The sequence below is a fragment of the Daphnia magna genome, linkage group LG3 (genome assembly GCF_020631705.1).
Source record: "Daphnia magna isolate NIES linkage group LG3, ASM2063170v1.1, whole genome shotgun sequence".
Classification (NCBI taxonomy): domain Eukaryota; kingdom Metazoa; phylum Arthropoda; class Branchiopoda; order Diplostraca; family Daphniidae; genus Daphnia; species Daphnia magna.
Window position 1 is genome coordinate 4,993,337 of NC_059184.1, and position 12,618 is coordinate 5,005,954.

The 12,618-nt window shown below is 39.4% G+C and overlaps 3 protein-coding genes across 3 annotated transcripts in view; 2 read left to right on the forward strand and 1 right to left on the reverse strand.

Annotated features, from left to right (window-relative positions):
• The window catches only part of LOC116919721 (hemicentin-1), a 31,599-nt gene extending 26,923 nt beyond the window's left edge, over positions 1 to 4,676 (forward strand). Inside the window, exons 9-12 of the mRNA XM_032925735.2 lie at positions 129 to 397; positions 918 to 1,135; positions 3,284 to 3,361; positions 3,442 to 4,676. Of these exons, the coding sequence (XP_032781626.2) occupies positions 129 to 397; positions 918 to 1,135; positions 3,284 to 3,361; positions 3,442 to 4,004 (1,128 nt within the window). The 3' untranslated portion in view covers positions 4,005 to 4,676. The remainder of the gene's footprint in view (positions 1 to 128; positions 398 to 917; positions 1,136 to 3,283; positions 3,362 to 3,441) is intronic.
• A 2,066-nt stretch (positions 4,677 to 6,742) lies between these two features.
• LOC116919723 (protein yippee-like 5) lies at positions 6,743 to 7,550 on the reverse strand. The gene is made up of 3 exons (XM_045170510.1): positions 7,406 to 7,550; positions 7,158 to 7,336; positions 6,743 to 7,100 (listed from the first exon to the last, which is right to left on the reverse strand). The coding sequence occupies exons 2-3, from the start codon at positions 7,316 to 7,318 to the stop codon at positions 6,902 to 6,904; spliced, it is 360 nt and encodes a 119-aa protein (XP_045026445.1). The 5' UTR covers positions 7,319 to 7,336; positions 7,406 to 7,550; the 3' UTR covers positions 6,743 to 6,901.
• Positions 7,551 to 7,611: 61 nt separating this feature from the next.
• LOC116919722 (atypical kinase COQ8B, mitochondrial) lies at positions 7,612 to 10,650 on the forward strand. The gene is made up of 11 exons (XM_032925737.2): positions 7,612 to 8,140; positions 8,234 to 8,377; positions 8,463 to 8,638; positions 8,726 to 8,934; positions 8,989 to 9,227; positions 9,295 to 9,432; positions 9,492 to 9,632; positions 9,693 to 9,895; positions 9,970 to 10,122; positions 10,195 to 10,301; positions 10,403 to 10,650. Exons 1-11 carry the CDS (start codon positions 7,795 to 7,797, stop codon positions 10,572 to 10,574), a joined length of 2,028 nt encoding a protein of 675 aa, XP_032781628.2. The 5' UTR covers positions 7,612 to 7,794; the 3' UTR covers positions 10,575 to 10,650.
• The last annotated feature ends 1,968 nt before the right edge of the window (positions 10,651 to 12,618 follow it).

Genomic DNA, 12,618 nt, shown 5'->3' on the forward strand with positions numbered 1-12,618 from the left:
ACACGCTTCACTCTCTCATCTTCTTTCAAATAATTTTAACTTCAAAACGACAAACAACAACTGAACAACTGAACGATGATGCTCAACGCAAAGATGTTATTCATACCGTCGTCTACTTTCATCTGCAGGACCGCATCCTTGTCTATAATGCTAGCGCCAAAATCATCATGTCTAACCAGAGTCTCGTCCTTCGCGGTTTGACTCGTCAACGGAGCGGCCATTACAAGTGCGTCGGAGTCAATGCACGTGGCGAAGGGTCCAGCAACCTGGTCCTGCTTACGGTGCGCTACACCCCCGTGTGTCGATATCCAGTGACGAACATACGCGGAGCCGAGCGAGGCGAATTCCTCAACCTTTCGTGCTCTGTTGACGCCCTGCCTCGTCCCCTCAAATACAAGTATATATACTATTTGGCGTGTTCTTGTTTTCGTGATCGATTAGCTTGAACGCAGCCATCCAGCAACGAGCTTTGCTTCTCCCGCACCCTGCGCTCGTGTTTGTTGATCACGTACAGTAGCTCAACGTTTATCCATGTCCGTATATAACCTTCGTTTTTTCCACCGTTCTAGTTTCAACGTCGTCCTAAATCTATCAACGCTTCGTAGATGATGGAAGTTCCATCAAACACGAGGCAAATTATAGCTAAAACCTGTAAAGTCAAGCTGTCCCTATTCCCCGCCGTCTGTTTCTTTCCCTATGGTGCCGCACGTTTCGTGTTGCATGTCGCCTTATCGATTGAGCGCAGAAAACTTGAAGATAAATTCACATTGCATTTTTACTTTTAATGCAGTGTGCATTCCGTTTAAGACTATCCATTCTTGCTCATTTTTTGCATAACAATTCATTAGACGCACAATGCCCAATTAGATCGCTAACGATGAAACTTTTAGGTAAATAAACATTTTCGTACATCACAGATGGGCATTGAACACGACGCGTGGCTGGAAGGAGATCTCTACCGGATCGTCATCTTCGGCCGGAACGATCCCTTTAGCAATTTTGGCAACGTCTAGCAACGAGGAAATACTTCGTTTCCGTCCCGAATTAGAAGCGGATTTCGGGACTTTAGCTTGTTGGGCCTATAGCGATCTCGGCTGGCAGCAGGATCCTTGTCTGTTTCGCTTCTTTCCTGCAGGTGAATTTTTTCGCACGCCTATACGTGCGTCAACATGCAAAAGAAAAAAAAAACTTTGTCATTTATTTCCCTGTTCCTGCCCTGAGGAAATGTGACACTCGACTGTGCAGAAACGTAAATGTCCCGGTTGCCGAACCGTAAAGAGACGCGATGTCATCAAGAGTTTAATGAAAGAGCCGTTGAATATGCTTGGCGTAGTAACGAATTAGAGTCAGCTATCGCGTCTCTAGACTTTTTTTTCTTAAAGAGTAAACTATCGAAGCGGAACGAAGCACCTTAAAAAAGTGGGAACGTAAACCTTTTATTGTTTCTTTTTGTCCTCTGTACACCCTCAAGCAGCTCAGCCAGATTCAGCCAAGTGAAATTAATTGAGGCCAAAGGAAAATGGCGTCAGTCTTCTAAAGAAGCAGGTGACGTGGTGACGGCGTTAAAAAGAAGAACGGAAGTCAACTTAACGAATCACCATCGCTAGAGAAAAGGCAGGATGTTGAAATCCAGGATGGCGTCGACGCCGAATTATGACGCATTCATTTATACATGGCCTGATGAATCGGTTTATGCATAGCAGTAAAAGGAGGGAAGGAAAGAAAATGCAATGAAGCAACTATATATTTTCTTATATAGAATCTCCTTTGCTCTTTTGTACCTAAGTAAGCGAAGCTTCCGTGGATAGATAATATGATTTTTGCAGGGTTTTTGCCTGTGCGAGAGTATTGCTATTACGAGAAGGGATATATTCGTGCCACTAGATTTCCTTTTGTGCAATGAAATAGACTTTTTTTTTTGTCGATAAATAGAAAGCCCTCTACAGTCCCCTGTATCAGAATTGCGACGTACAGGTAAAGTCGGGTATAACAAATACCAGAAGAAAAACGGGAAAATCGGATTAAACGGAAGCCAAGGAAATTCAAACTGGTCACTTCTCTTTTGCCACCAAGATGAAGGACATTTTTTTATTCAAACAAAATAATTCACTACACCTTCTTTTCATCTGGCGTGTGTCCGTATAGACGTTCTTTTATGTCCCTTTATCGTCTTTTCGTTTGTATAGCTCGAACAAGAGAAAGTGAACCCGTGTCTGTTATGTCCCGCACGCGCTCCGATGCTTTATGTTTCAGGAAAGAAAAAGACATTTTTTTTTTCTCTTTGTCTAAGAGAATAAAAAGTCAAAATGGTGAGACAATAGAATACACACGCACACGCTTGCTCACACGTAATGGGCTGTTAACGAAGCCGGAACAAAACAGAAAAGCACAAATCAAAAGCGTAGACTTTTAAACAAGTAAAACCGTTTGTATAGAATTTCGGTGTAAAGTGCTTGCTTGTCAGGCGAATTCTCTGCGCCTTTATTTGATTATCTTCTGAGAAAGGAAGGCTACTCCCTATGAGCAAAGTTAACCAGGCCGACTGATTTGGAGTCGTAGCAACACCAGACCGAACAATACGATGATTAAAAAACATCTATATAGTAATTGGTTGTGAAACCCTCCAGGTATATAGGGGGGAAAAATGAAACTACACAAGGAAGTCCCTCCTCTCATGTGAATTGGGTACATTGTCATAAGTCCGAAGGCATATTTCTTTATTTTGAGAATATACGTATGCAAAAGCGCATTCAAGCCCTTGGGGTTTACGTAACGCAAAAAGGTAGTTGCCTATTAGACTAAAAGTAGGATTTGTTCACTGCGTTAAAGCAGCAATGCAGCATATACATAGTCATAGTTGAACAATTTTACGGTAAACCGATCACGTCGAATGTTGGGTTCGCATTTGTAAAATTATAGCGGGATCACAGTCGGCTTGGACTTCCTCCACTCAAACGAATATAGCAAAAGAGGGGAGGGGGGAAAGAATAAAGATAAAAGTTTTGAAAAGCATACGAAGTTTTGTCGATTGAAAACATTCTTTTCGCAGTAGGAAGAAGGAGGTTGACTCTAGGCAAAGACAGAGTGAAAACAAAAGACAGAAAAAGTTAAATTGTTGACATATGCGTGTTTATTCTTAAAAATCCGCCTCCCTGCCGCGTTTGAATTTTCAATTTTCCACCAACTGATTTGATTTGTTTTTTCAACTTGAATGTGGTGGAAAACAAACAAGAAAACGAGCAAACACACGCATCACTCTAATTCAAATTTGATCAATCGTAAGGTCCGCCCGAGAGTTTGTCGAATTGCAGCGTGCTCAACCAAACAGCAGACAGCATTCAAGTTTCATGCAGTCCAAATGGTAAGTTTATTATGGTTAAAATGGCATGGTTATACATTTCTAACCGATTTTTGTTCAACTATTATCTGTGCGCCGTGAAGACGATGGCGGCTTGAAGCAAACTTTCCAACTGCAGGCAATGGACGTGATGACGGGCCAGCCACAACTAACGCTTCAATCGGACACGGTGGCGGAATTCTGGCTTACCGATTTAGAACCTGGATCCACCTTTATGCTCTATCTATACGCAGTCAATGTCAAGGGATTGAGTCAACCCGTTGTTTTGCCCGTTTCGACGCTCAAAGAAGCGGCCAAGCGGACGGTACCACCTTCTACGGATCCATTTTCCGGAAGAGTGGCTGGGGCAGTGGCCATGGGCGCGGGGGCCGGATTCCTGCTCTTAACCACCGTAGTGGTAGTGGCTTGTCTCCGTTGCCGGAGGACAAGGAACGACACAACTATGGCAATGACGTCATCAACAGGGCTAGCTGGCCAAAGCCAGTATCACCAGCAAATTCAACTGCACAGCAACGGGATCAATCACCAGTCAGCCAAAAGCCGGCCAGTTCACACAAATGGTGAGTTAGTTAGCGAGAAGCCAACAGAATCCTTTTACTGCTCACGAAGACCACGGCACTGCTGGTTTCTATCCGCGACCAGCTAGAACGTCAGCGGCTCCTTATGTCGGGAGCAAGGGCAACTGTTTGAAATTGCCACCAGATTATGTGGCGACAATGTCGGGAGCGCCTGAAAGCTGCGTCTGATTTTTTCGACTGTTTCTGTTGTTTTTTTTTTTTTTTTGCATCTTTCAGATTTGATTGTTCTACTTTCTATTGTTGTATACCCTGAAAACGACAGCAGAACGTTGTCGTAGTGCACACGTTAACCAAATGATGTCAGTGAATAAGTAAGCATCAATCTCAAAATGAATGGACGCGTCTATATAAAGTCCACTGTTCGTTTACTCTATTTCCCGATGCTCTGTTGTGTTCTCCTCTCACGTACACACGATATTGTACCTTTATGTAATGTCGAAAACATTTTAAATCAGTGATCATTGGGACATTTATTTTTCATACCCGCGTTCGAAGTATCTCTATTACGATCCCTATTGATGTAGCCGGTGACTGCAGACCAGAAATGATGTACATAGAATGAAATTATGAAAGTCTACCATGAGAGAGATTTTACGGTGTTTCTTTGAAATTTGATATTTTCCTGTTATTATCATTTTTTCCTTAAACAAAAACAAAAAACAAAACAAGGACATTTGGTTTTTCTCGCACAAAAGACAAGGTTGTTCATGCCAGAGAGATAATACATGCAGTACATTTGTTGTGTCTCTATTTATTGTGCATTGGTTAACGGTAATGATGTCCTACTCTTTTTCAGCCTCCTCACCAATATCAATATTAGATTATGTCAGAAAGTGACATCAAAGATAAGCAAGAAAAAATCAATTCCGTGAAATGTTAGTCTATTGGTAACGTATTTAAAAGCTTTTATGTCAAAGTAGCTTTTACCTATCATTTTACTAGGGGTGGGGTGCAATCACCAACAGTGGGAGTTGCTTCGTTTGTTCGTTCTTTTTTGAACAGCTCGTCAAAGCTAAATAAAATGTTCTCTTATTACGTATAATAATCGTCATAGTAGTTTCTTTTCAATTGCGAACTACATTTTCCTCCGCGACTGGTAAAAATAGGGTTAGAGACTCTTATTTTCGGTCAGACAGAAAGCGAACAAAGGAAAGTATATTTCCCAGATTTCATTTTTTTTTTCTTCTTCTTGCATTAGAGCACCTATATAAATTGGTAGAAAAGCCAAAAAGAATAAGTGGAAAGCCGACTATATGGAGGTAAATTTGATGGCGCGTGCTGCAATCGATTTCCTTTCGATCATCGGAGCTACTCGAAATCAGACCAGCTGATCTATGTCATTTTGAAGTGAACAATGTGACAGATTTAGCTTTTGATCGACTGGAATGGAAAAGAAAAGATATTATTCTGAAAACAAAACGGACCCGTTACAGCAAAATAATACTGCAACGAATCTTCGAGCAAACGAAATCAGCTCGACGCATCGCAAGATGCTTTTGGTGCTGTATCTGCGGATTACAACCTGCGGTCTTTATTTCTCGTATTGCCAAGAAAGTGGACAACCATGTAGGCATGCGTTTGAGTACTGTGACTCAAAAAGAAAATTCAAGCGAATACGGAAGACAGAGTTTGTGCTGTCTACACGTACGCGTCACTTGTAGGGAGTACAAATATCCTGGGCGTGATCGATAATCTTCACTGGATTCTGCAGAAATTTGGGATATGGTGCATCGAGCATTTGCTACCGGCATAAAAAAAAAAAACACTGAAGAAGAACGTGAAAATTTATGCAACAGCAGATCTCAGGGATCTTTGTTGCTGCTTGTATCGATAACCTTATGCGAAGTTCTACTGAATAATGACAGGCTTTTGTTACTATTGCAATTTGTCTGAAATACACATAAGCCTGAATGTGTAATTGAAAAGCTTGCCTCATGAACGAGGAGTATGTGCGTCATACCCGGGAGCCAAAATGAATATTAGCCGCCCGAAATTTGTGTTGAACAAAAGATTGGTGAATTTGCAGCGTAATGATTTCCGGATAGAATCAATTAGCTCGAAGTCGCCCTCACAAAAGCCTTCAGAAACCTTATAGAACAACCGTGAAATCAAACGAGACTTGTACGGTTATTACGTCTGTTATGTGCACAAATTCAATTTTATGACAATTATAAATCAATTAAAGAATTTAGTGGTACAAATGGGCAAGAGCTTGCTTTTTATACAGTCAGCGGATATATAGAGTGGGTGCCCAAACAAGAAAGCAAAAACCTTGAATGAACAGCATATTAAACGAACGGGTAATAGAAAATATTTGGATGGAGGGGCCGTCAAAAATGCTTGCGCAACATGCGATATTCGACGAGGGTGTTGCTAATCGAGGAAATCCCATCGTAAATTTTCTGGATCTTGATATTGCTCTCACGTCGGTAGTCTACCAATAATGAAGGTAAAACGACAATGAAGGCCAGAGGCCAAAGCTTTATTTGCATTCACAATTCATAAACTTGCTAGCCGACGCAACTTGCAAAAGTGAAAACAGTTTACAGTCAGCCCGCCAGTTTCGTTACCTTTCAGTTTCCATATTTTTCACCGCCAAAGGGCGTAGGTCTCCGAAGGATTAACTTGGATACGGCTATGTTTCGATCCCTTTAAGAACCCTGTCTGATTTTCTATATATATAAAATGGGGTAACCACTGCATTGCAGGGATCCAAATATCTTACTGGAGCTCCGGTAACGTTAACGGAGAAATGGCTTAAAACTGAAAATAAATCGCACTCCTTCCAGTCTTCCTTTTTGTAAACTTTAAGTCTAACAAATTTTGTATTTTCACTTAAATTTGAAATAAATTTCTCTTCCAACCATGTTTCATACGAACTCAAGAACTGCTGATAATATACTGCAAATGATTATAAAAGGACACACATATTACATACACAAACATGTTTTGACATAGCAAGATTTTAACTTTCACCCATATGTTCTTCAAATCCATCTGTTTCAGTTACAAGGGCTCGCTCCAAGATCACCCTTCCTTCCTTGTATCTCTGATTCTCTTCTGTGGCAAATTCATAGATCCATCCAAGTTTTGCATCACAGTTTTTGCATGAAACATCCCGTACCATATGCCTCCCAGTCAACATGACACGATCTTGAACTTCACTGTACAAAAATAAGAGTTAAAAAATTGGGATTATCCAAAGACTAAAGATTATTTACCTGAAATTGAGATTTACGACTCGGTTGAACAGGAAAGCACGACCAGTCGCACCAGTAAATCGTGTACTAATCAGTTCATTTCGATTAGTCAAAAAAGTATCGCAGGCCGCGCAGGAAAAGAGGCGCATACCTCCAATGTGTTGCAGAAATATGCGACCCATTCCATCAGCCTTTTTTAACTGAAGCGTTTTTTTTAAATACAGAAGATATAGATTTATATATGTTTAATTTACATAAAATGAACAAACCTCTCGAGAAATAATACTCTTCTCGTCAACTTTTCGTGGTCAATGTATTCGAAGCAGAACAATGGAAACAACTAGTGTCAGCTGTTTCCCAAACAACAAAACAAGTTTACAGACGCCATCTGTTGGTGTCCTGGTACATGTAAGCAGACAACAAGAAATGATTTTCAGACGTCCTGAATTCTTGATGTTTTGAAACATGACTGACACGTTATATAACTTGCACGAGGAACCGGTTTAACATCATACAGCTATAGAAAACTGCAACTTTCTCAGTAGTTACAGGGTCTCACGACTGAGAATTTCGACGTTTTCGTGTGAGCTAAATAAAAAAAACTTAAAACTTTTTTGTGTGTCTTAGCAAGGCCAGAATTTCTGTGCTAAAAAGATAAATGGCAAAATTTCTAGGAACAGATTTTGTTGTAATTTTAAGAGGACTGAATGCTGTTTCAAGAGCAGCAGCAAATATCACAGAAGCAGAGCTAAGAGAAGCATGGGCATTTTCTAGTTCTTCACGCCCCCAGTTGCAGAATTTATTTGTCAAAAGTTGCAAGCCAGAAGATATAGCTAAGAATGTCAAAGATGTTGCAGGAAGAACATTTGCTGTAGTGGAGGGTCTTAAAAAATATACTTCTGTAGCAGCCCAGAAGTTAATGAAAACAAACCTTAATCTATCTCAGCCCTCGAAAACTACACAGGAGAATGCAAAAATATTCTCAGATCCATTTCCAAACCCAGGTATGGTCATTGTACTTACATAGAATTCAGCTTGGTCCTGTCTTGACTGGTTTATTGTACATGTTGAATTATGAAAATCCTTTAATGAAACAGAGGCTCAGGAACAACCAGAACGTGTGAATGAAACTAATGGGGGACCTTTGGATACCCCCCCACAGTCCACTGTTTGTGATGCTTCTCCTCTCGCAAAACCTGAAAACCTCCTCAGAAACCAGAAGATGCCTGAAGGATCAAAAGGTATGACAACATTTGTTCTTGATGATTACTGAGATGTACACATATTGTGAATAATAATTCTGCCACCTACTTTTTTATTTTTCAGAATTATCTGCTTCTGGCTCTACCTCTTCAGCTTTCAGATCTCCAGTGTTGTTTCAAAAGTCAGATGTAAAATCTCATTTCAAGCCACATGTTGAACAAAAATCGGGAAATGCGGTGGAACCTGGAAAACCAAATGTGCCCATTCCACCTGTTGCCAAAAAAAATCGAGTCCCTAAAGTATATAAACCCTTCTCGTGCGTTTTTAATTTGCGTAGTGAGACTGCTAACTAACTTACCTCAATGATGTGGCTAATTGTTGCTTAGTTGAGCGAAACATCACGTGAAGTTGCTGTTCCGTCTTCAAGAATCGGCCGAATAGTTTCATATGGAAGCTTGGCGGCTGGCTTGGGAGTGGGAGCCTTAGCGGAGATTTCTCGCCGAACACTTGGCATGAATAAAACACAGGCGACAGAAAACAATGTGACTACCGTACTCGGCTCCAATCCCTTCTTAACCGATGCAAATGCTGAACGGTAAATTGTATGAAAACTCCGATTGTTTTCCATTTGATACCTATTGTTTCATAGGATTGTGAATACTCTCTGCAAAGTACGGGGGGCTGCGCTTAAATTGGGACAGATGCTAAGCATGCAAGACGATTCTCTCATCAATCCGCAGCTACAGAAAATATTCGAGCGAGTGAGACAGTCAGCTGATTTTATGCCTGTTCGGCAAATGGAGAGTGTTTTGATTAACGAACTCGGGCCTGACTGGAGAAGCAAGTTAAAAGATTTTCAAGAAAAGCCTTTTGCCGCAGCTTCTATTGGTATATAATAAATCCATCCTGATTTTATAAATGGTATGTAAATCTGTCTCTTATTTTCTTGTCGTAGGTCAAGTTCATTTAGCAACGCTCCTTGACGGTCGTCAGGTAGCTATGAAAATTCAGTATCCTGGAGTTGCAAAGGGGATAGAAAGTGATATCAACAACTTGGTGGCTATTATGAATATGTGGAACATCATTCCAAAAGGTATGCTTGGAAACCGAATATTTTGAATAGAACTGAATTACCCATTCTCTTTTAACCAGGAATGTACATGGAAGAATTTATTAAAGTAGCCAAAGTTGAATTGGCTTGGGAGGTAGATTATCTACGAGAAGCCGAATGTGCTAGGAAATTTGCAGAATTGGTCAAAGACATGCCGTACTATAAAATCCCTGCTATCATTGGTATCTCTTGAAAAAAGATAACTGCCATTGAACTTTCATTCATTACCTTCTATTGCTTAGACGATTTAAGCACAAAACAAGTCATAACATCGGAATTTGTCGAAGGGATTTCAATGGAAGAATGCATGAAATTGGACCAAGAAACTCGTAATGATGTGGCAGAGAAAATGCTTTTCCTGTGTCTTATCGAGGTGTTCCAGTTCCGTTTTATGCAAACCGATCCAAACTGGGCCAACTTCATGTATGACCCGCTGACTCGAGAAGTAATTGTTCTTTACCTTCAGAATCACTTGCTTATGAATCCTACAGCAAAGACTTAACCTCTAATCTTCCACAGGTAATTCTTATTGACTTTGGTGCAAGCCGAGAGTATTCAAAGGAATTTGTCAACAAATATATCAAAATAATTGAAGGGGCCGCTAAAGGTGATCGCCAGCAAGTTCTTGAATACTCTCAAGTGTTGGGATTTCTGACAGGATATGAAAGCAAGGTATAGTAAAATCATTATTGAGCAGAAACATAAAAAAAGCAAATTCTTTTTAATTCTTTATTTTCTTTATAGGTAATGAAAGATGCCCATGTTGAAGCTGTAATGGTTCTTGGTGAGGCATTTCGACATAACGAGCCTTTCGATTTCGGGACACAAGATACTACACGGCGAGTGCAAAAGTAAGAAAAGAACGTAAAAAGTGTTACTAGTTGGGTTTGGGATTAGAAAACTTGGTTTGTTTATTGTTTATTTTATTTTATTTTTCTATTGTGTTATTTAGGTTGATTCCAGTTATGCTTTCTCATCGTCTGTGTCCTCCTCCACAAGAAACTTACTCTCTTCATCGGAAAATGTCTGGAGCGTTTCTTCTATGCGCCAAATTGGGTGCCAAGATCAACTGCAAAGCATTTTTCGACTCTGTAATCGAGAAGTACCATGCCCAACCGAAATAGTTCTTAGGTTAGAAAAAAATTTAAAAACATCGATGCCTAAGATCAAAATAGAAAATACATAAGTTATTACATTTTATGTCTGTGGCTTGGTAAGATAGGCTGAGGGTTTGGTGCACTAAAAGAGTAATATGTAAAAACCGAAATTATGGGCAAAGTTTTGCTCTATCACCCGTGTTTCTGATCAATTCCGTACATTTACTTCATAATGTCAGCGTTATTTCTTCTGGATTAAAAAAGGCATATAGCTGGCGTGCCTAGCACTGCCGCTCGGTTTTCTACGTTTATTTTAAAAACCATAAGCCTCACGTTAAAAAGAACTTGTGTATCGTGATTGTCGTTTAATTACGAATCGAAATCATGTATTTTTTACTAAATCTAAAATTTTGAAAAAATGAAAAAGTGGGAAGGCTATAGCCTTCTCATTTTTCTCAAAATCTGAAAAAATCGACTTCTCTTAGAACTTAATAAAAACACACACGCTATACTCAAAATTTAACGCTGATTCCGGCTGGAATATTAGTTTTCCCGTTAATTGTGTCGTTTTTGAATAAAAACCAAGCATAATGTTATAGCGCCAATGGTTTTAAAATTGTTATTACTTCAAAAGTAGAAGTGCCACATGCAAAAAAAGTGCATATTTGGGATGCTCGTTGAATTTTGAATCTTATCTTATATAGTTTTCTGCATTTTAGAGTATTTTAAAAGAAAATCAAAAATATAGGTCTTATTTGGTCGGGCTTAATTCTTAATTCTCAAAATTTTCTCAATTAATTTACTTCTTCCAATTTGCTAAAAATTGCACGCCATGATTTCAAAAAATTCACGCTGAGTGTGGTTAAAATAGTTTTCTCAACAAGCAAGCTTTTTTTGAAATAAATAGTAACAACGCGTTGCTGGCGCGCCAGCATTGTCGCTCCGTTTTCTACGTTTATTTCAAAAACCATAAGCCTCACGTTAAAAAGAACTTGTGTATCGTGATTGTCGTTTAATTACGAATCGAAATCATGTATTTTTTACAAAATCTAAAATTTTGGAAAAAATGAAAAAGTGGGAAGCCTTCTCATTTTTGTCAAAATCTGCAAAAATCGACTTCTCTTAGAACTTAATAAAAACACACACGCTATACTCAAAATTTAACGCTGATTCCGGCTGGAATATTAGTTTTCCTGTTAATTGTTTCGTTTTTAAAATAAAACGCAAGTTTAGTTTTGAAAAGACTTTAAATTTTTAATTTGTAGACCGACTTAAATGTAGCCTATATGTGTTACTTTGTAGACCATTAGACGGCACTAAATGTTACATGGTGTTCCAATTAAATTTTTTCTAACATCTTCCCTATCAGCGGCTAAAATGGAATACTTTCAATTTGAAAGCTGGCCAGTCATACGTATCATTAGGCTACATCCCCTAAAAGCTGACACTCTTTTCGGCGTGACTGCTTGAAAGGTGCAAAAACGTATAAGAGAAAACCACCTTGAGAATCGAGAAGCCTTAAAAGTCAAGACGCCATCTAGCAAGAATGAAGAAGTCATCTAGCTGGAAAATCTGAAAAAGGTGGGGGGGGGGATTTTGATTAAGGCTTATACTCGGATGCGGCCAGAAATCGAAAATTTTTACCATCTTTGTATCTTCTATTGCTTCCTTTAAGATGGATATTCCTGAAATATGGCGAAATTATCGTAACATATAATAAGGAATAAATATATGTGCGAATTCATTGACCTCCGCATAGAGCAGAAGAGTTAAGAAAAGGATTCGTCGGTGAAATTGGGTTAAGAATTCGTTATTTCAGATGGTTTGTAAAACAACCATTTCGAACTGAGTGCAAGTGCAACTATATGTACTGCAACAGGAACAACATATACTTTTGTGTATTATACACTGTGGTAACGATATTGGGGGTGATGGTATACACCCATTGTTTCCATAGTAACGACGATGCTAGATTTAACGAGCCATCAGCGACGCCCGATACCTGATGCCATCCTTCTTGTGGACCCTCTTCATCATTAAGAAAACCAAAGTCAATGTCCGTCAGCCAAAT

Excerpts from the sequence above, each read along its gene's own strand:
- LOC116919722 (XM_032925737.2), top strand. The coding sequence starts at position 7,795 with ATGGCAAAATTTCTAGGAACAGATTTTGTTGTAATTTTAAGAGGACTG. Across the intron at positions 8,935-8,988 it reads ACCGATGCAAATGCTGAACG|GATTGTGAATACTCTCTGCA; the intron begins GTAAATTGTATG and ends ATTGTTTCATAG. Across the intron at positions 10,302-10,402 it reads ACTACACGGCGAGTGCAAAA|GTTGATTCCAGTTATGCTTT; the intron begins GTAAGAAAAGAA and ends TGTGTTATTTAG.
- LOC116919723 (XM_045170510.1), bottom strand. The coding sequence starts at position 7,318 with ATGGGTCGCATATTTCTGCAACACATTGGAGGTATGCGCCTCTTTTCC. Across the intron at positions 7,101-7,157 it reads GTCGTAAATCTCAATTTCAG|TGAAGTTCAAGATCGTGTCA; the intron begins GTAAATAATCTT and ends ATTTTTGTACAG.